At 40.8% G+C, this 21642-nt stretch overlaps 1 protein-coding gene across 1 annotated transcript; it reads left to right on the forward strand.

Annotated features, from left to right (window-relative positions):
• Positions 1-8169: 8169 nt before the first annotated feature.
• Positions 8170-9543, forward strand: LOC113279882. The gene has a single exon (XM_026528528.1). It carries the CDS (start codon positions 8170-8172, stop codon positions 9541-9543), a length of 1374 nt encoding a protein of 457 aa, XP_026384313.1.
• The last annotated feature ends 12099 nt before the right edge of the window (positions 9544-21642 follow it).

Consider the following 21642-nt stretch of genomic DNA (forward strand, 5'->3'; position numbering starts at 1 on the left):
TCAAGAAAATTTTTACTTACAATGCAAGATTGGCAATACGCATTTGGGTTTTTCTACTTGATAGTAGTATTCATTGCTGCCCTCAATTCATTACTTTTTGTATTAGCAAACCATGTTGTAGTAGTCAATTTATGCAAGGTTCATAATATTTCTCAGAGCTGCTTGCTCCATCCATGCGCGTCACTAATTAGATTTGCTTGTTTAACTGGCCTAATATTTCATTGATTCTCTTTTTATATTTTGTGATTTTGTATTACATTTCTGTTCAATGCAATTTCTATTGAGTTTCTGAAGGGATTCATGTACAGTGAGTAATAGAATGGAAATTAGGATTTGGAATAAACCTTAGGTTTCTTACTCTCTTTTTTTCCTGAAAAATTCCTGTCATGTTTCAATGGTTGTACAATTACGCTGTTATTTTCTTTTAACCACTTGCTTTTTCATCCATGCATACATGAAAATGATCTAATGACTAATTTCTCTGCAGAGGATGATTTCTTTATCATGAAAATCAAGATCAAATTTTCTGTTATCATCACATGGTTGAATCCTTGATGATAACACGAGGAATGATCTCGATCTACACGATGAGGAGTTCATACTTTAGAAAATTAGACCTTGTATCATCTTTATGTGGGTCTTATGGAAAGGTGTTAGCAAACTGTTTAGAATTGTAGATTGGACATGATATGGATTTCAACAAAAAATGGGTGAAGAAATTGGCGTGTTCTCTTGTGCAAAGAGCATATCCTTTACTCATTCAGTAGTCTTTGCAAATATTATGTGATCTGGATAAATTGTAGCTAGTTTGACATATTGTTTTAAAAAATATTTTTACAGTTGTTCTTGCTGGCTTATAGTTTGCCGTTAAAGTAACCTTCTGTTTTTGGCGAAGCTAAGCTAGAGGTAGTCTGACCCATCTTTTTTGTTTGTTGCAAGAATCCACTAATGGGCTCTGCTAATGTGGGCTCTACTACTAAAATAGCACGGCCGAATCTGGCAGTTCCTGTTGATAAGTATATAAGGTGGACAAATTTGTGTACAGTTTGTTGAATCGGGGGTACACTCTCGGCATCTATTTGTTAAGTCTGTTTCTTCTTCGTTGCGCCCCACCCTGGCAGCGTTTCTCTACTAATAAACTATGCCTAGACAAAATCCATCTATAACTATAGAAACTCTAATCGCATGCCATAGTTTTTAAGGAGTGAAAACCTCTGATAATAGACAGTTTTGTGAAGAAGCACTTGGCGATCCCGTTTCAGGTTTGGGTTCGGATACCTAGACTAGTGGTATCCGTTTTGTAATTATTTTATGTTCAATATCGTGATTTTTAGTTTGATTCGATTACATGATAATATGTTGCACATGTTTGTTTGTTTTCAAGTTGGGAACTGAAGCTCCTTCTCTTGGTTTCTGACAATTGTATTGGATTCTGTAGGTACAATGGATAATTTATCTGTTGGAAAAATGCCACTGTCGGAACCAGATTCTAGACCACCACCAATTACTCCAAAGGGGCCTTATGATCTTCAAGCAACGTTTGTTTGTTCCATTAAATTATCTGCCAAAAATCTGTATAAACTATTAAAGAAAAAAGTTCCTCATAAAGTGGATATAGTGAATTTTTACTTATCGAATAGCAAAATAAGCATTTGCTCTGCAGTAACTTTGTCATCAGCTAAAAAGGTACATCTTTTATTTTATAGTTATAATTCCATTTTATTTTATTTTTGGTACTTTTCTGGTTTCAGCAGTTGTGTTTTTTTATTCCCTTATTAGCACATCATTGTTATAGTGCCGACCAATGAACCGATATCCTTTTGGGTCTCTCCCGGTAATTTCGGGTTTTGCATGAGGATGATGATACCAGACAAGGAGATTCATCGGATTGTTCTTACTTATAATGTGGAGGAGGGTTTGCTGCGCCTTGAGTAAGTTATATAAAGTCCCATTCCTCTTTTTCGATAATACCCGTTGCAGATGCTCCATGATTTTGACTTGCTAGTTTCCGGTTTGCCACCTGATTAGAGGTGGGAAAAATGGCTCGCAAGATGTGCCCCTTCCAGTCGGAGATCCAGTGGGGGTGCTCTTTTTTCTGTAGCTCTGGATGGGTGCCATACCATGTCCTGCATTTGTCCCAGCCTTAGTGTTTTCAGTTTGCTTATCCACCAAAATAGCTTCAGTATTCTGACTTATTAGCTTTTTTTTATCCATGTAAACAGGGATGGCCAAACCAAGGTGTGCCTCGAAACAGTCCCGTGGTCCAAAAAAGGAAAGGCGTCTATCGATACAGTCCCTTGTATCAAAGAAGGAAATAAGCTAGACACTGCGCCAGAAAAAGAAAAGGCGCCCATCGATACAGTCCCCTGTACCAAAGAAGGAAATAAGCTAGACACTACACCAGAAAAAGGAAATGAATTGAAGGCATCCATCGATACAGTCCCTTGTACCAAAGAAGGAAATAAGCTAGTCACTTAACAACTCATCTGGATGCCAAGAATAATTTAAATTATTGCTAGAGGCAGAAAGATGGTTGCCAAGAAACATGTTATCATATTTGCAATTTTATGTATTCATGGTTGACAGTTGTCTACTTGTCTGGTTAACAGTAGTCTGATCTATTAAGAACTTCTATTTTTATAATGTTATTGCGTCAAATTCAGCGGTTGCATAATGATCCTTGTAATATCCTCTAAATAGTTGTAGTACTGAATCTGCTCCCAGAATAAGTATACGGTTTTCCACAAACTGACCTATGCCTTTTCTGAATGTTGAAGTCTTTGTATATGTGTTCTCTCTTGGATCTCTGAAATGTATTCCAAAGGTGACCTTTTCTCTGTTGCAGAAGTTGATTTCAGGTTCATGTAACAATAATTGCATTGTAAGATTTGCTCAGTAGAAATGTGAAATTTGGGTTTGATTGAAGTCTCTATTAAATGTTAAATGTTACGTTTTTTAGTTCCTGATCAGCATTTAGAAGCTATGGTTAAAAGATGCATGGGTATGACAATCACTGACCAATCTATGCTAAATGCCAAAGGAACAACTGCTGCTGAAACTTACTTTTTCATATCTTCCTGAAACTTCAAAAGATCAAAGAATCGTCTTTGTTATTATTAAGAGATACGTAGTGTTGGGCTCAAGAATATGTCTTGAGACCATGTTTTGAGACCACCTTGGATAGTCCATCTACATGGACTGACTTGGACAGTCTATGTAGAGAGTCCGTTTCCGTACGTAGCAACCTTGAGACCCAAGTAATCGGTCTCAAGTCGGTAGGTTTAGAGTTTGTGTCTTGGAACCCAAGTTGAGTCTTGTATAAATTGAAACGTGATGAATGAATGAAACACAGAGAATTACCAAACTTAACATGGCATCACGAGCCGGTTAAGAACCCTAACAGAAAAAAATGGAGGGTGAAACAGAATCATCCAAAGGGAAAAATATAGAGTGTGATATGCAGAAGAAGAACCCAGTCTACCATCTAGGATCAAGTGATGGTCCAGGTATCATCATCACGCCGATTGTTCTAAAGGGGACTAACTATGAAGAATGGGCTAGAGCCATAAGAAGATCATTGATAGCTAAAACAAAGTTTGGTTTTGTTGATGGAACAATCACGAAACCTGAAGATAGTGACCAGTTGGAAGAGTGGATTGATGTCCAGTCGATGCTTGTTTCATGGATTAGCAACACGTTACACTCATCAATTAGATCGAGCTTGGGAGACTATGATGATGCAAACTTGCTGTGGACACAGTTGAAGAGAAGGTACTGTGTTGTGAGCGGAACAAGAATCTGTCAGTTGAAAACTTCGTTAAGTGAGTGCAAACAAAAGAAAGCGGAAGGTGTAGCTGAGTACTTTGGGAGACTCAACAAGATATGGGATGAGATGATGACATACATGAAGGTACCTCATTGCAAGTGTGGTAATTGCACTTGTAATATCGCATCACAAGTGAGTACGTTGAGAGAAGAAGACTTTTTGCACTATTTTTTGATTGGATTAGACTCTGTGTATAGTTCCGTGCGAGAACAGCTGTTGGCTAGAGACCCGTTGCCATCAACAGATGTAGCATACCAGACAATGGTCAACTCAGATCGTCTGCGTATAGGAGAAGTAGCTATATCTACGGAGGTACATGACAATGTGATGGCATTCAGAGTGCAATCTGATCAACGTCAGTTTAACAATACATATGATCCTAACAAGCATTGCAAGTACTGTAACAGAGATGGACACTCAGAGGATGGGTGTTTTCAACATATTGGATATCCAGAATGGTGGGGAGACATACCTAGAGGTGGAAGAGGATCTGGTAGAGGAGGCAGAACCAATGGCAGAGGGCGTGGTGGCACTAACTTTACCAGTGGTAGAGGAGGTAGAGGACAAGGTGCAGGCAACCAGGTTCGAGCACACAACCTCAACATATCAGATGCAAGGCAGTCAGGTGGAGCATCCTCATCAGAAGCGTCAGGTCTGACTGGAGTCACAGCAACACAGCTTCAACAGGTGCTTGAGTTTTTAAACTCCAAGAAATCCACGCCTCAACTCCAAGGTAAGAAGAATAAAACTGTGTGGATTGTAGACACGGGGGCAACAAATCATGTTACATATAAAAAGGATGACATGATAGAGATAAAAGATATAAAGGCATGCAATATTGGACTTCCAGATGGGAAGTCTGCATTGTCTAAGAAGATAGGAACTGTTATTCTACCTGGGGGATTGAGACTAGAGAATGTGCTTTATGTGCCTCAGATAACTTGTAACTTAATCTCGGTTACACAACTTATTGATGAGAAAAGATGTATTATCCAATGTACTAACAGTTTATGTCTTATACAGGACCGGTTGACGAGGAGGATGATTGGAGTGGCTGAGAGACAAGGTGGACTGTATATTTTCTGTGGTGTGCCTCAAGTTGAAGTTATGGCTGTTAATGGAGATACGTATGAGCTATGGCATCGGCGTATGGGACATCCTTCAGAGAGAGTGCTGCAAAAGTTACAAGGAATGAGTAGGTTAATAAAGAAGAATAATGATGCTTGTGATATCTGTCCACGAGCAAAACATCATAGGAGTAGTTTTGCTAGTAGTTTCAGTAAATCCAGTTGTATTTTTGAGTTGGTTCATATAGATTTATGGGGTCCGTATAAGACTCAGTCATCATGTGGAGCACATTATTTTTTGACAATAGTAGATGATTTTTCAAGAGGTGTGTGGATTTATTTGCTTCGAACCAAAACTGAAGTTGAACTGACATTTCTTAACTTCATTGCTCTTGTGAAGCGTCAGTTTAATAAAGAAATCAAAATTGTCAGAAGTGATAATGGAACTGAGTTCAATGCATTGCGTGGATACTTTCGAACCAATGGGATAGTGTTTGAGACATCCTGTGTCGGTACACCACAACAGAATGGAAGAGTTGAGAGAAAACATCAACATATAATGAATGTGGCAAGGGCTTTGAGATTTCAAGCCAATTTGCCAATAAGGTTTTGGGGGGAACGCGCATTGACAACTGCGTATTTAATCAATCGCACGCCTACACCTATTTTAGATCATAAAACTCCGTATGAGTTTTTGTTTGGAAAACATCCCCCATATCATCAGTTGAAGGTATTTGGATGCCTGTGCTATGTGCATGATCAAAGTGGTAGAGGGGATAAGTTTGCGAGTAAAGGAAGAAGGTGTGTCTTCCTTGGGTATCCGTTTGGTAAAAAGGCATGGAAAGTATATTATTTAGACACGAAACAATTTAGGGTGTCAAGAGATGTCGTCTTTTTTGAACATTAATTTCCATTTAAGAATGAGGATGTATCGCGTAAGATGGCGACTGAGATGATGTAGTCGAGATTTAATACTTCATCTGTGACTGATCCGCAAGGTGTATTGGCTGAGAGGCTTCAGTACAGTCCTGATGAGTACTGGAGTGATGATGAAAGCAGAGAAGAAGCTGTATTAGCTCCTCAAGGTGGGGATACAAATGAGACGGACAACGCTGGAGTTTCAACTGAGACAGGCAGCACTGATGGTTCAGCTGAGACCGAGGATGCTGCTCCTTCTACTGAGACTGAAGGTGCTGGTGTTTCAGCTGAGTCCGAGAATAAGCAGCATGAAGAAAATGTTGCTTCTCGCAATAATGTTGTCGTTGATGGTGAGATGGGTAAAGGTAAGCGTCAGAAGCTCCCTTCTAGCAGACTAAAAGTATTTGTGACGCACACCATTCAAGAAAAAAGTCTACCTCATCCTCATTCTACACAATCATCATCCTCAGGTACGCCTTATCCTTTGACATATTATGTTAGTTGTGATAAATTTTCTGATGTGCATAAGAAATATCTTGCAGCTATAACAGCTGGATCTGCACCACGCAACTTTAAAGAAGCCATGAAGCATCCAGGGTGGAGGAAAGCCATGGAAGCAGAAATCCGAGCTTTGGAAGAACAAGGTACCTGGAAGAATTACCGCCGGGCAAGAGAGCACTAGGAAGTAAATGGATTTACACGGAGAAGTACGATGAAAATGGGAAGTTGGTCCGATTAAAATCACGCTTGGTGATCTTTGGGAATCATCAGGTTGAAGGATTGGATTACAAAGAGACATTTGCACCAGTTGCAAAAATGACAACGGTACGTACCTTTTTAGCTGTCGCAGCAGTTAAACATTGGGAAGTACATCAGATGGATGTACATAATGTATTTCTTCATGGAGACTTGGAGGATGAGGTGTATATGAAGATACCACCTGGATTTTCTAAGGGTCAGACAAATATGGTGTGTAAAATGAATAAATCATTATATGGTTTAAGACAGGCTCCTCATTGTTGGTTTGCCAAACTATCAACATCCTTGAAGAAATACGGCTTTAGGCAAGCATACTCGGACTATTCTCTTTTTACTATGACCAAGGGAGACATACAGCTTAATGTCTTGGTCTATGTAGATGATTTGATTATTGCGGGGAATAATCTAGTGGAGATTCATACATTTAAATCATACTTGGGACAATGTTTCAAGATGAAAGATTTGGGAAAATTGAAATATTTTCTCGGCTTGGAGATAGCTCGTAGTAAACAGGGTATTTATATATGCCAGAGGAAATATGCATTGGATATTATCATGGAAACGGGTTTATTAGGAGCTAGACCTGCTGAGTTTCCAATGGAGACTAATCATCGTCTGGCTTTGGCGCAGGGAGATTTGTTTGTTGATGTTGAAAAATATAGAAGACTAATTGGGAGACTGATTTATTTGGCCGTGACTAGACCTGATTTTACATACTCGGTGCATACACTGTCTCAGTTTATGCAACAACCGAGAATCGAACATTGGGAGGCTGCACATCGAGTGGTTAGATACTTGAAAAAGAATCCTGGGCAAGGCATTTTTTTGCGCTCTGATAGTAACCTGAGTTTGCAAGGGTGGTGTGACTCAGATTGGGCGAGTTTCCCTTTGACTAGACGTTCATTGACAGGATGGTTTGTTCGTCTTGGGCATTCACCGGTGTCTTGGAAAACAAAGAAGCAACCAACTGTTTCGCGAAGCTCAGCTGAAGCAGAATATCGATCCATGGCAGCAGCAACATGTGAGTTGAAGTGGTTGAAACAATTACTTGGTGATTTGGGGGTTCGTCATCCACATGGAATGCAACTCCTGTGTGATAGTCAATCAGCATTATACATTGCTCAGAATCCAGTTTTTCATGAACGAACCAAACATATAGAGGTGGACTGTCATGTTGTTCGAGATGCTATAGTACAGAAGATTATATCCCCTTCTTACACTCCTACGGCGGTGCAATTGGCAGATATCTTCACCAAATCATTAGGGAAAGCTCAATTTCAAGGTCTTATGTCCAAGATGGGCATTTGTGACCTACATGCTCCGTCTTGAGGGGGGTATTAAGAGATACATAGTGTTGGGCTCAAGAATATGTCTTGAGACCATGTTTTGAGACCACCTTGGATAGTCCATTTAGATGGACTGACTTGGACAGTCTATGTAGAGAGTCCGTTTCCGTACGTAGCAATCTTGAGACCCAAGTAATCGGTCTCAAGTCGGTAGGTTTAGGGTTTGTGTCTTGGAACCCAAGTTGAGTCTTGTATAAATTGAAACGTGATGAATGAATGAAACACAGAGAATTACCAAACTTAACAGAAAACAATGGAGGGTGAAACAGAATCATCCAAAGGGAAAAATATAGAGTGTGATATGCAGAAGAAGAACCCAGTCTACCATCTAGGATCAAGTGATGGTCCAGGTATCATCATCACGCCGATTTTTCTAAAGGGGACTAACTATGAAGAATGGGCTAGAGCCATAAGAAGATCATTGATAGCTAAAAGAAAGTTTGGTTTTATTGATGGAACAATCACGAAACCTGAAGATAGTGACCAGTTGGAAGAGTGGATTGTTGTCCAGTCGATGCTTGTTTCATGGATTAGCAACACGTTAGACTCATCAATTAGATCGAGCTTGGGAGACTATGATGATGCAAACTTGCTGTGGACACAGTTGAAGAGAAGGTACTGTGTTGTGAGCGGAACAAGAATCTGTCAGTTGAAAACTTCGTTAAGTGAGTGCAAACAAAAGAAAGCGGAAGGTGTAGCTGAGTACTTTGGGAGACTCAACAAGATATGGGATGAGATGATGACATACATGAAGATACCTCAGTGCAAGTGTGGTAATTGCACTTGTAATATCGCATCACAAGTGAGTACGTTGAGAGAAGAAGACTTTTTGCACTATTTTTTGATTGGATTAGACTCTGTGTATAGTTCCATGCGAGAACAGCTGTTGGCTAGAGACCCGTTTACATCAACAGATGTAGCATACCAGACAATGGTCAACTCGGAGCGTCTGCGTATAGGAGAAGTAGCTATATCTACGGAGGTACATGACAATGTGATGGCATTCAGAGTGCAATCTGATCAACGTCAGTTTAACAATACATATGATCCTAACAAGCATTGCAAGTACTGTAACAGAGATGGACACTCAGAGGATGGGTGTTTTCAACGTATTGGATATCCAGAATGGTGGGGAGACAGACCTAGAGGTGGAAGAGGATCTGGTAGAGGAGGCAGAACCAATGGCAGAGGGCGTGGTGGCACTAACTTTACCAGTGGTAGAGGAGGTAGAGGACAAGGTGCAGGCAACCAGGTTCGAGCACACAACCTCAACATATCAGATGCAAGGCAGTCAGGTGGAGCATCCTCATCAGAAGCGTCAGGTCTGACTGGAGTCACAGCAACACAGCTTCAACAGGTGCTTGAGTTTTTAAACTCCAAGAAATCCACGCCTCAACTCCAAGGTAAGAAGAATAAAACTGTGTGGATTGTAGACACGGGGGCAACAAATCATGTTACATATAAAAAGGATGACATGATAGAGATAAAAGATATAAAGGCATGCAATATTGGACTTCCAGATGGGAAGTCTGCATTGTCTAAGAAGATAGGAACTGTTATTCTACCTGGGGGATTGAGACTAGAGAATGTGTTTTATGTGCCTCAGATAACTTGTAACTTAATCTAGGTTACACAACTTATTGATGAGAAAAGATGTATTATCCAATGTACTAACAGTTTATGTCTTATACAGGACCGGTTGACGAGGAGGATGATTGGAGTGGCTGAGAGACAAGGTGGACTGTATATTTTCTGTGGTGTGCCTCAAGTTGAAGTTATGGCTGTTAATGGAGATACGTATGAGCTATGGCATCGGCGTATGGGACATCCTTCAGAGAGAGTGCTGCAAAAGTTACAAGGAATGAGTAGGTTAATAAAGAAGAATAATGATGCTTGTGATATCTGTCCACGAGCAAAACATCATAGGAGTAGTTTTGCTAGTAGTTTCAGTAAATCCAGTTGTATTTTTGAGTTGGTTCATATAGATTTATGGGGTCCGTATAAGACTCAGTCATCATGTGGAGCACATTATTTTTTGACAATAGTAGATGATTTTTCAAGAGGTGTGTGGATTTATTTGCTTCGAACCAAAACTGAAGTTGAACTGACATTTCTTAACTTCATTGCTCTTGTGAAGCGTCAGTTTAATAAAGAAATCAAAATTGTCAGAAGTGATAATGGAACTGAGTTCAATGCATTGCGTGGATACTTTCGAACCAATGGGATAGTGTTTGAGACATCCTGTGTCGGTACACCACAACAGAATGGAAGAGTTGAGAGAAAACATCAACATATAATGAATGTGGCAAGGGCTTTGAGATTTCAAGCCAATTTGCCAATAAGGTTTTGGGGGGAACGCGCATTGACAACTGCGTATTTAATCAATCGCACGCCTACACCTATTTTAGATCATAAAACTCCGTATGAGTTTTTGTTTGGAAAACATCCCCCATATCATCAGTTGAAGGTATTTGGATGCCTGTGCTATGTGCATGATCAAAGTGGTAGAGGGGATAAGTTTGCGAGTAAAGGAAGAAGGTGTGTCTTCCTTGGGTATCTGTTTGGTAAAAAGGCATGGAAAGTATATTATTTAGACACGAAACAATTTAGGGTGTCAAGAGATGTCGTCTTTTTTGAACATTAATTTCCATTTAAGAATGAGGATGTATCGCGTAAGATGGCGACTGAGATGATGCAGTCGAGATTTAATACTTCATCTGTGACTGATCCGCAAGGTGTATTGGCTGAGAGGCTTCAGTACAGTCCTGATGAGTACTGGAGTGATGATGAAAGCAGAGAAGAAGCTGTATTAGCTCCTCAAGGTGGGGATACAAATGAGACGGACAACGCTGGAGTTTCAACTGAGACAGGCAGCACTGATGGTTCAGCTGAGACCGAGGATGCTGCTCCTTCTACTGAGACTGAAGGTGCTGGTGTTTCAGCTGAGTCCGAGAATAAGCAGCATGAAGAAAATGTTGCTTCTCGCAATAATGTTGTCGTTGATGGTGAGATGGGTAAAGGTAAGCGTCAGAAGCTCCCTTCTAGCAGACTAAAAGTATTTGTGACGCACACCATTCAAGAAAAAAGTCTACCTCATCCTCATTCTACACAATCATCATCCTCAGGTACGCCTTATCCTTTGACATATTATGTTAGTTGTGATAAATTTTCTGATGTGCATAAGAAATATCTTGCAGCTATAACAGCTGGATCTGCACCACGCAACTTTAAAGAAGCCATGAAGCATCCAGGGTGGAGGAAAGCCATGGAAGCAGAAATCCGAGCTTTGGAAGAACAAGGTACCTGGAAGAATTACCGCCGGGCAAGAGAGCACTAGGAAGTAAATGGATTTACACGGAGAAGTACGATGAAAATGGGAAGTTGGTCCGATTAAAATCACGCTTGGTGATCTTTGGGAATCATCAGGTTGAAGGATTGGATTACAAAGAGACATTTGCACCAGTTGCAAAAATGACAACGGTACGTACCTTTTTAGCTGTCGCAGCAGTTAAACATTGGGAAGTACATCAGATGGATGTACATAATGCATTTCTTCATGGAGACTTGGAGGATGAGGTGTATATGAAGATACCACCTGGATTTGCTAAGGGTCAGACAAATATGGTGTGTAAAATGAAGAAATCATTATATGGTTTAAGACAGGCTCCTCGTTGTTGGTTTGCCAAACTATCAACAGCCTTGAAGAAATACGGCTTTAGGAAAGTATACTCGGACTATTCTCTTTTTACTATGACCAAGGGAGACATACAACTTAATGTCTTGGTCTATGTAGATGATTTGATTATTGCGGGGAATAATCTAGTGGAGATTCATACATTTAAATCATACTTGGGACAATGTTTCAAGATGAAAGATTTGGGAAAATTGAAATATTTTCTCGGCTTGGAGATAGCTCGTAGTAAACAAGGTATTTATATATGCCAGAGGAAATATGCATTGGATATTATCATGGAAACGGGTTTATTAGGAGCTAGACCTGCTGAGTTTCCAATGGAGACTAATCATCGTCTGGCTTTGGCGCAGGGAGATTTGTTTGTTGATGTTGAAAAATATAGAAGACTAATTGGTAGACTGATTTATTTGGCCGTGACTAGACCTGATCTTACATACTCGGTGCATACACTGTCTCAGTTTATGCAACAACCGAGAATCGAACATTGGGAGGCTGCACTTCGAGTGGTTAGATACTTGAAAAAGAATCCTGGGCAAGGCATTTTGTTGCGCTCTGATAGTAACCTGAGTTTGCAAGGGTGGTGTGACTCAGATTGGGCAAGTTGCCCTTTGACTAGACGTTCATTGACAGGATGGTTTGTTCGTCTTGGGCATTCACCGGTGTCTTGGAAAACAAAGAAGCAACCAACTGTTTCGCGAAGCTCAGCTGAAGCAGAATATCGATCCATGGCAGCAGCAACATGTGAGTTGAAGTGGTTGAAACAATTACTTGGTGATTTGGGGGTTCGTCATCCACATGGAATGCAGCTCCTGTGTGATAGTCAATCAGCATTATAGATTTCTCAGAATCCAGTTTTTCATGAACGAACCAAACCTATAGAGGTGGACTGTCATGTTGTTCGAGATGCTATAGTACAGAAGATTATATCCCCTTCTTACACTCCTACGGCGGTGCAATTGGCAGATATCTTCACCAAATCATTAGGGAAAGCTCAACTTCAAGGTCTTTTGTCCAAGATGGGCATTTGTGACCTACATGCTCCGTCTTGAGGGGGGGTATTAAGAGATACGTAGTGTTGGGCTCAAGAATATGTCTTGAGACCATGTTTTGAGACCACCTTGGATAGTCCATTTAGATGGACTGACTTGGACAGTCTATGTAGAGAGTCCGTTTCCGTACGTAGCAATCTTGAGACCCAAGTAATCGGTCTCAAGTCGGTAGGTTTAGGGTTTGTGTCTTGGAACCCAAGTTGAGTCTTGTATAAATTGAAACGTGATGAATGAATGAAACACAGAGAATTACCAAACTTAACAGAAAACAATGGAGGGTGAAACAGAATCATCCAAAGGGAAAAATATAGAGTGTGATATGCAGAAGAAGAACCCAGTCTACCATCTAGGATCAAGTGATGGTCCAGGTATCATCATCACGCCGATTTTTCTAAAGGGGACTAACTATGAAGAATGGGCTAGAGCCATAAGAAGATCATTGATAGCTAAAAGAAAGTTTGGTTTTATTGATGGAACAATCACGAAACCTGAAGATAGTGACCAGTTGGAAGAGTGGATTGTTGTCCAGTCGATGCTTGTTTCATGGATTAGCAACACGTTAGACTCATCAATTAGATCGAGCTTGGGAGACTATGATGATGCAAACTTGCTGTGGACACAGTTGAAGAGAAGGTACTGTGTTGTGAGCGGAACAAGAATCTGTCAGTTGAAAACTTCGTTAAGTGAGTGCAAACAAAAGAAAGCGGAAGGTGTAGCTGAGTACTTTGGGAGACTCAACAAGATATGGGATGAGATGATGACATACATGAAGATACCTCAGTGCAAGTGTGGTAATTGCACTTGTAATATCGCATCACAAGTGAGTACGTTGAGAGAAGAAGACTTTTTGCACTATTTTTTGATTGGATTAGACTCTGTGTATAGTTCCATGCGAGAACAGCTGTTGGCTAGAGACCCGTTTACATCAACAGATGTAGCATACCAGACAATGGTCAACTCGGAGCGTCTGCGTATAGGAGAAGTAGCTATATCTACGGAGGTACATGACAATGTGATGGCATTCAGAGTGCAATCTGATCAACGTCAGTTTAACAATACATATGATCCTAACAAGCATTGCAAGTACTGTAACAGAGATGGACACTCAGAGGATGGGTGTTTTCAACGTATTGGATATCCAGAATGGTGGGGAGACAGACCTAGAGGTGGAAGAGGATCTGGTAGAGGAGGCAGAACCAATGGCAGAGGGCGTGGTGGCACTAACTTTACCAGTGGTAGAGGAGGTAGAGGACAAGGTGCAGGCAACCAGGTTCGAGCACACAACCTCAACATATCAGATGCAAGGCAGTCAGGTGGAGCATCCTCATCAGAAGCGTCAGGTCTGACTGGAGTCACAGCAACACAGCTTCAACAGGTGCTTGAGTTTTTAAACTCCAAGAAATCCACGCCTCAACTCCAAGGTAAGAAGAATAAAACTGTGTGGATTGTAGACACGGGGGCAACAAATCATGTTACATATAAAAAGGATGACATGATAGAGATAAAAGATATAAAGGCATGCAATATTGGACTTCCAGATGGGAAGTCTGCATTGTCTAAGAAGATAGGAACTGTTATTCTACCTGGGGGATTGAGACTAGAGAATGTGCTTTATGTGCCTCAGATAACTTGTAACTTAATCTCGGTTACACAACTTATTGATGAGAAAAGATGTATTATCCAATGTACTAACAGTTTATGTCTTATACAGGACCGGTTGACGAGGAGGATGATTGGAGTGGCTGAGAGACAAGGTGGACTGTATATTTTCTGTGGTGTGCCTCAAGTTGAAGTTATGGCTGTTAATGGAGATACGTATGAGCTATGGCATCGGCGTATGGGACATCCTTCAGAGAGAGTGCTGCAAAAGTTACAAGGAATGAGTAGGTTAATAAAGAAGAATAATGATGCTTGTGATATCTGTCCACGAGCAAAACATCATAGGAGTAGTTTTGCTAGTAGTTTCAGTAAATCCAGTTGTATTTTTGAGTTGGTTCATATAGATTTATGGGGTCCGTATAAGACTCAGTCATCATGTGGAGCACATTATTTTTTGACAATAGTAGATGATTTTTCAAGAGGTGTGTGGATTTATTTGCTTCGAACCAAAACTGAAGTTGAACAGACATTTCTTAACTTCATTGCTCTTGTGAAGCGTCAGTTTAATAAAGAAATCAAAATTGTCAGAAGTGATAATGGAACTGAGTTCAATGCATTGCGTGGATACTTTCGAACCAATGGGATAGTGTTTGAGACATCCTGTGTCGGTACACCACAACAGAATGGAAGAGTTGAGAGAAAACATCAACATATAATGAATGTGGCAAGGGCTTTGAGATTTCAAGCCAATTTGCCAATAAGGTTTTGGGGGGAACGCATTGACAGCTGCGTATTTAATCAATCGCACGCCTACACCTATTTTAGATCATAAAACTCCGTATGAGTTTTGTTTGGAAAACATCCCCCATATCATCAGTTGAAGGTATTTGGATGCCTGTGCTATGTGCATGATCAAAGTGGTAGAGGGGATAAGTTTGCGAGTAGGAAGAAGGTGTGTCTTCCTTGGGTATCCGTTTGGTAAAAAGGCATGGAAGTATATGATTTAGACACGAAACAATTTAGGGTGTCAAGAGATGTCGTCTTTTTTGAACATCAATTTCCATTTAAGACTGAGGTGTATCGCGTAAGATGGCGACTGAGATGATGCAGTCGAGATTTAATACTTCATCTGTGACTGATCCGCAAGGTGTATTGGCTGAGAGGCTTCAGTACAGTCCTGATGAGTACTGGAGTGATGATGAAAGCAGAGAAGAAGCTGTATTAGCTCCTCAAGGTGGGGATACAATGAGACGGACAACGCTGGAGTTTCAACTGAGACAGGCAGCACTGATGGTTCAGCTGAGACCGAGGATGCTGCTCCTTCTACTGAGACTGAAGGTGCTGGTGTTTCAGCTGAGTCCGAGAATAAGCAGCATGAAGAAAATGTTGCTTCTCGCAATAATGTTGTCGTTGATGGTGAGATGGGTAAAGGGAAGCGTCAGAAGCTCCCTTCTAGCAGACTAAAAGGATTTGTGACGCACACCATTCGAGAAAAGTCTACCTCATCCTCATTCTACACAATCATCATCCTCAGGTACGCCTTATCCTTTGACATATTATGTTAGTTGTGATAAATTTTCTGCTGTGCATAAGAAATATCTTGCAGCTATAACAGCTGGATCTGCACCACGCAACTTTAAAGAAGCCATGAAGCATCCAGGGTGGAGGAAAGCCATGGAAGCAGAAATCCGAGCTTTGGAAGAACAAGGTACCTGGGAATTGCAAGAATTACCGCCGGGCAAGAGAGCACTAGGAAGTAAATGGATTTACACGGAGAAGTACGATGAAAATGGGAAGTTGGTCGATTAAAAGCACGCTTGGTGATCTTTGGGAATCATCAGGTTGAAGGATTGGATTACAAAGAGACATTTGCACCAGTTGCAAAAATGACAACGGTACGTACCTTTTTAGCTGTCGCAGCAGTTAAACATTGGGAAGTACATCAGATGGATGTACATAATGTATTTCTTCATGGAGACTTGGAGGATGAGGTGTATATGAAGATACCACCTGGATTTTCTAAGGGTCAGACAAATATGGTGTGTAAAATGAATAAATCATTATATGGTTTAAGACAGGCTCCTCATTGTTGGTTTGCCAAACTATCAACATCCTTGAAGAAATACGGCTTTAGGCAAGCATACTCGGACTATTCTCTTTTTACTATGACCAAGGGAGACATACAGCTTAATGTCTTGGTCTATGTAGATGATTTGATTATTGCGGGGAATAATCTAGTGGAGATTCATACATTTAAATCATACTTGGGACAATGTTTCAAGATGAAAGATTTGGGAAAATTGAAATATTTTCTCGGCTTGGAGATAGCTCGTAGTAAACAGGGTATTTATATATGCCAGAGGAAATATGCATTGGATATTATCATGGAAACGGGTTTATTAGGAGCTAGACCTGCTGAGTTTCCAATGGAGACTAATCATCGTCTGGCTTTGGCGCAGGGAGATTTGTTTGTTGATGTTGAAAAATATAGAAGACTAATTGGGAGACTGATTTATTTGGCCGTGACTAGACCTGATCTTACATACTCGGTGCATACACTGTCTCAGTTTATGCAACAACCGAGAATCGAACATTGGGAGGCTGCACTTCGAGTGGTTAGATACTTGAAAAAGAATCCTGGGCAAGGCATTTTGTTGCGCTCTGATAGTAACCTGAGTTTGCAAGGGTGGTGTGACTCAGATTGGGAAAGTTGCCCTTTGACTAGACGTTCATTGACAGGATGGTTTGTTCGTCTTGGGCATTCACCGGTGTCTTGGAAAACAAAGAAGCAACCAACTGTTTCGCGAAGCTCAGCTGAAGCAGAATATCGATCCATGGCAGCAGCAACATGTGAGTTGAAGTGGTTGAAACAATTACTTGGTGATTTGGGGGTTCGTCATCCACATGGAATGCAGCTCCTGTGTGATAGTCAATCAGCATTATAGATTTCTCAGAATCCAGTTTTTCATGAACGAACCAAACCTATAGAGGTGGACTGTCATGTTGTTCGAGATGCTATAGTACAGAAGATTATATCCCCTTCTTACACTCCTACGGCGGTGCAATTGGCAGATATCTTCACCAAATCATTAGGGAAAGCTCAACTTCAAGGTCTTTTGTCCAAGATGGGCATTTGTGACCTACATGCTCCGTCTTGAGGGGGGGTATTAAGAGATACGTAGTGTTGGGCTCAAGAATATGTCTTGAGACCATGTTTTGAGACCACCTTGGATAGTCCATTTAGATGGACTGACTTGGACAGTCTATGTAGAGAGTCCGTTTCCGTACGTAGCAATCTTGAGACCCAAGTAATCGGTCTCAAGTCGGTAGGTTTAGGGTTTGTGTCTTGGAACCCAAGTTGAGTCTTGTATAAATTGAAACGTGATGAATGAATGAAACACAGAGAATTACCAAACTTAACAGAAAACAATGGAGGGTGAAACAGAATCATCCAAAGGGAAAAATATAGAGTGTGATATGCAGAAGAAGAACCCAGTCTACCATCTAGGATCAAGTGATGGTCCAGGTATCATCATCACGCTGATTGTTCTAAAGGGGACTAACTATGAAGAATGGGCTAGAGCCATAAGAAGATCATTGATAGCTAAAAGAAAGTTTGGTTTTGTTGATGGAACAATCACGAAACCTGAAGATAGTGACCAGTTGGAAGAGTGGATTGTTGTCCAGTAGATGCTTGTTTCATGGATTAGCAACACGTTAGACTCATCAATTAGATCGAGCTTGGGAGACTATGATGATGCAAACTTGATGTTGACACAGTTGAAGAGAAGGTACTGTGTTGTGAGCGGAACAAGAATCTGTCAGTTGAAAACTTCGTTAAGTGAGTGCAAACAAAAGAAAGCGGAAGGTGTAGCTGAGTACTTTGGGAGACTCAACAAGATATGGAATGAGATGATGACATACATGAAGGTACCTCAGTGCAAGTGTGGTAATTACACTTGTAATATCGCATCACAAGTGAGTACGTTGAGAGAAGAAGACTTTTTGCATTATTTTTTGATTGGATTAGACTCTGTGTATAGTTCCGTGCGAGAACAGCTGTTGGCTAGAGACCCGTTGCCATCAACAGATGTAGCATACCATACAATGGTCAACTCGGAGCGTCTGCGTATAGGAGAAGTAGCTATATCTACGGAGGTACATGACAATGTGATGGCATTCAGAGTGCAATCTGATCAACGTCAGTTTAACAATATATATGATCCTAACAAGCATTGCAAGTACTGTAACAGAGATGGACACTCATAGGATGGGTGTTTTCAACGTATTGGATATCCAGAATGGTGGGGAGACATACCTAGAGGTGGAAGAGGATCTGGTAGAGGAGGCAGAACCAATGGCAGAGGGCGTGGTGGCACTAACTTTACCAGTGGTAGAGGAGGAAGAGGACAAGGTGCAGGCAACCAGGTTCGAGCACACAACCTCAACATATCAGATGCAAGGCAGTCAGGTGGAGCATCCTCATCAGAAGCGTCAGGTCTGACTGGAGTCACAGCAACACAGCTTCAACAGGTGCTTGAGTTTTTAAACTCCAAGAAATCCACGCCTCAACTCCAAGGTAAGAAGAATAAAACTGTGTGGATTGTAGACACGGGGGCAACAAATCATGTTACATATAAAAAGGATGACATGATAGAGATAAAAGATATAAAGGCATGCAATATTGGACTTCCAGATGGGAAGTCTGCATTGTCTAAGAAGATAGGAACTGTTATTCTACCTGGGGGATTGAGACTAGAGAATGTGTTTTATGTGCCTCAGATAACTTGTAACTTAATCTAGGTTACACAACTTATTGATGAGAAAAGATGTATTATCCAATGTACTAACAGTTTATGTCTTATACAGGACCGGTTGACGAGGAGGATGATTGGAGTGGCTGAGAGACAAGGTGGACTGTATATTTTCTGTGGTGTGCCTCAAGTTGAAGTTATGGCTGTTAATGGAGATACGTATGAGCTATGGCATCGGCGTATGGGACATCCTTCAGAGAGAGTGCTGCAAAAGTTACAAGGAATGAGTAGGTTAATAAAGAAGAATAATGATGCTTGTGATATCTGTCCACGAGCAAAACATCATAGGAGTAGTTTTGCTAGTAGTTTCAGTAAATCCAGTTGTATTTTTGAGTTGGTTCATATAGATTTATGGGGTCCGTATAAGACTCAGTCATCATGTGGAGCACATTATTTTTTGACAATAGTAGATGATTTTTCAAGAGGTGTGTGGATTTATTTGCTTCGAACCAAAACTGAAGTTGAACAGACATTTCTTAACTTCATTGCTCTTGTGAAGCGTCAGTTTAATAAAGAAATCAAAATTGTCAGAAGTGATAATGGAACTGAGTTCAATGCATTGCGTGGATACTTTCGAACCAATGGGGTAGTGTTTGAGACATCCTGTGTCGGTACACCACAACAGAATGGAAGAGTTGAGAGAAAACATCAACATATAATGAATGTGGCAAGGGCTTTGAGATTTCAAGCCAATTTGCCAATAAGGTTTTGGGGGGAATGCGCATTGAAAGCTGCGTATTTAATCAATCGCACGCCTACACCTATTTTAGATCATAAAACTACGTATGAGCTTTTGTTTGGAAAACATCCCCCATATCATCAGTTGAAGGTACTTGGATGCCTGTGCTATGTGCATGATCAAAGTGGTAGAGGGGATAAGTTTGCGAGTAGAGGAAGAAGGTGTGTCTTCCTTGGGTATCCGTTTGGTAAAAAGGCATGGCAAGTATATGATTTAGACACGAAACAATTTAGGGTGTCAAGAGATGTCGTCTTTTTTGAACATCAATTTCCATTTAAGACTGAGGCTGTATCGCGTAAGATGGCGACTGAGATGATGCAGTCGAGATTTAATACTTCATCTGTGACTGATCCGCAAGGTGTATTGGCTGAGAGGCTTCAGTACAGTCCTGATGAGTACTGGAGTGATGATGAAAGCAGAGAAGAAGCTGTATTAGCTCCTCAAGGTGGGGATACAACTGAGACGGACAACGCTGGAGTTTCAACTGAGACAGGCAGCACTGATGGTTCAGCTGAGACCGAGGATGCTGCTCCTTCTACTGAGACTGAAGGTGCTGGTGTTTCAGCTGAGTCCGAGAATAAGCAGCATGAAGAAAATGTTGCTTCTCGCAATAATGTTGTCGTTGATGGTGAGATGGGTAAAGGGAAGCGTCAGAAGCTCCCTTCTAGCAGACTAAAAGGATTTGTGACGCACACCATTCGAGAAAACAGTCTACCTCATCCTCATTCTACACAATCATCATCCTCAGGTACGCCTTATCCTTTGACATATTATGTTAGTTGTGATAAATTTTCTGCTGTGCATAAGAAATATCTTGCAGCTATAACAGCTGGATCTGCACCACGCAACTTAACAGTTATGGCACTCTTCTCATTTGTTATATTGTGATGATTGAAAAAGCACAAGGCATCATGGAAAAGATGAAGGAATTGAAGTTCAATACAAGCTCCATGACTTACAACAGCTAAATGAATGACCCTGCATCCTAAAACTGGAGAATCTGAGAAGTCCTAGTTATCATACACGAGATGAAGTTCAATTCTATAACTCCAGATTCGTGCAAGTATAATGTCTGGACGAGGGTTCTAGCAGCTTCTAGTGGTATATCTGGGGTTGAGAGGGTTTATGAAGATGTGAAAATTGATAGAAAAGTTACCGGAGCTTGAACCAATTATAGCAATTTAGCAACCATCTGCGTTAATGCTTGTTTGTTTGTTTAGGAAGAGGAAGCATTCAAGAAGCTTGAGAAGAGAAGCGACAGAAGTCTTGATGCTTATAAGTTCCTTCTCATTACATTGTGTGGGCGCACTGGAAACTGCCAGAAGTTTAGTGAGTTTGGCACTCTTTGAGTCTTAGCTTTTCGGAAAACACCAAATGTTAGTTATCTGGATATGATTGAGGTCTTGGTCGTCTTGAACGGTATCTGGTGCCAAGAAAACTTTTAAGAAATGACTATCTGAGAATTCAAGTTATGACATTTGCTTCAGGAATGTAGGAACGGAGCAGAGGACTATGAATTTCGACCAAGATGATGGTTGAGACATTTTAGAGTGATTGGTTCGTATTTTTCTAATATTGTTTTGGAATTCAGAGTGGCGTCGGGTTTAAATGAAACCTTTTGTTTTACTTCTCTTCTGGTTGTTATGTTTTTTATGCTTAAAATTGCAGGTAGCTATTAAAGGTGCCGAGTCGTGGGCATGGTTATTGCAGCTTTTTCCGCAGTTGCAGAGACAAGCTATGAATGCCAACAATGACCCTGGTTCAAACTTTTGCTAACACGTTGCTTGTTTGAGTCTGACTTGCGATCTGAATCTGACTCGGAGTGAGTTAG

This window comes from Papaver somniferum, chromosome 5 (assembly GCF_003573695.1).
Source record: "Papaver somniferum cultivar HN1 chromosome 5, ASM357369v1, whole genome shotgun sequence".
NCBI classification, from domain to species: Eukaryota; Viridiplantae; Streptophyta; class Magnoliopsida; order Ranunculales; family Papaveraceae; genus Papaver; species Papaver somniferum.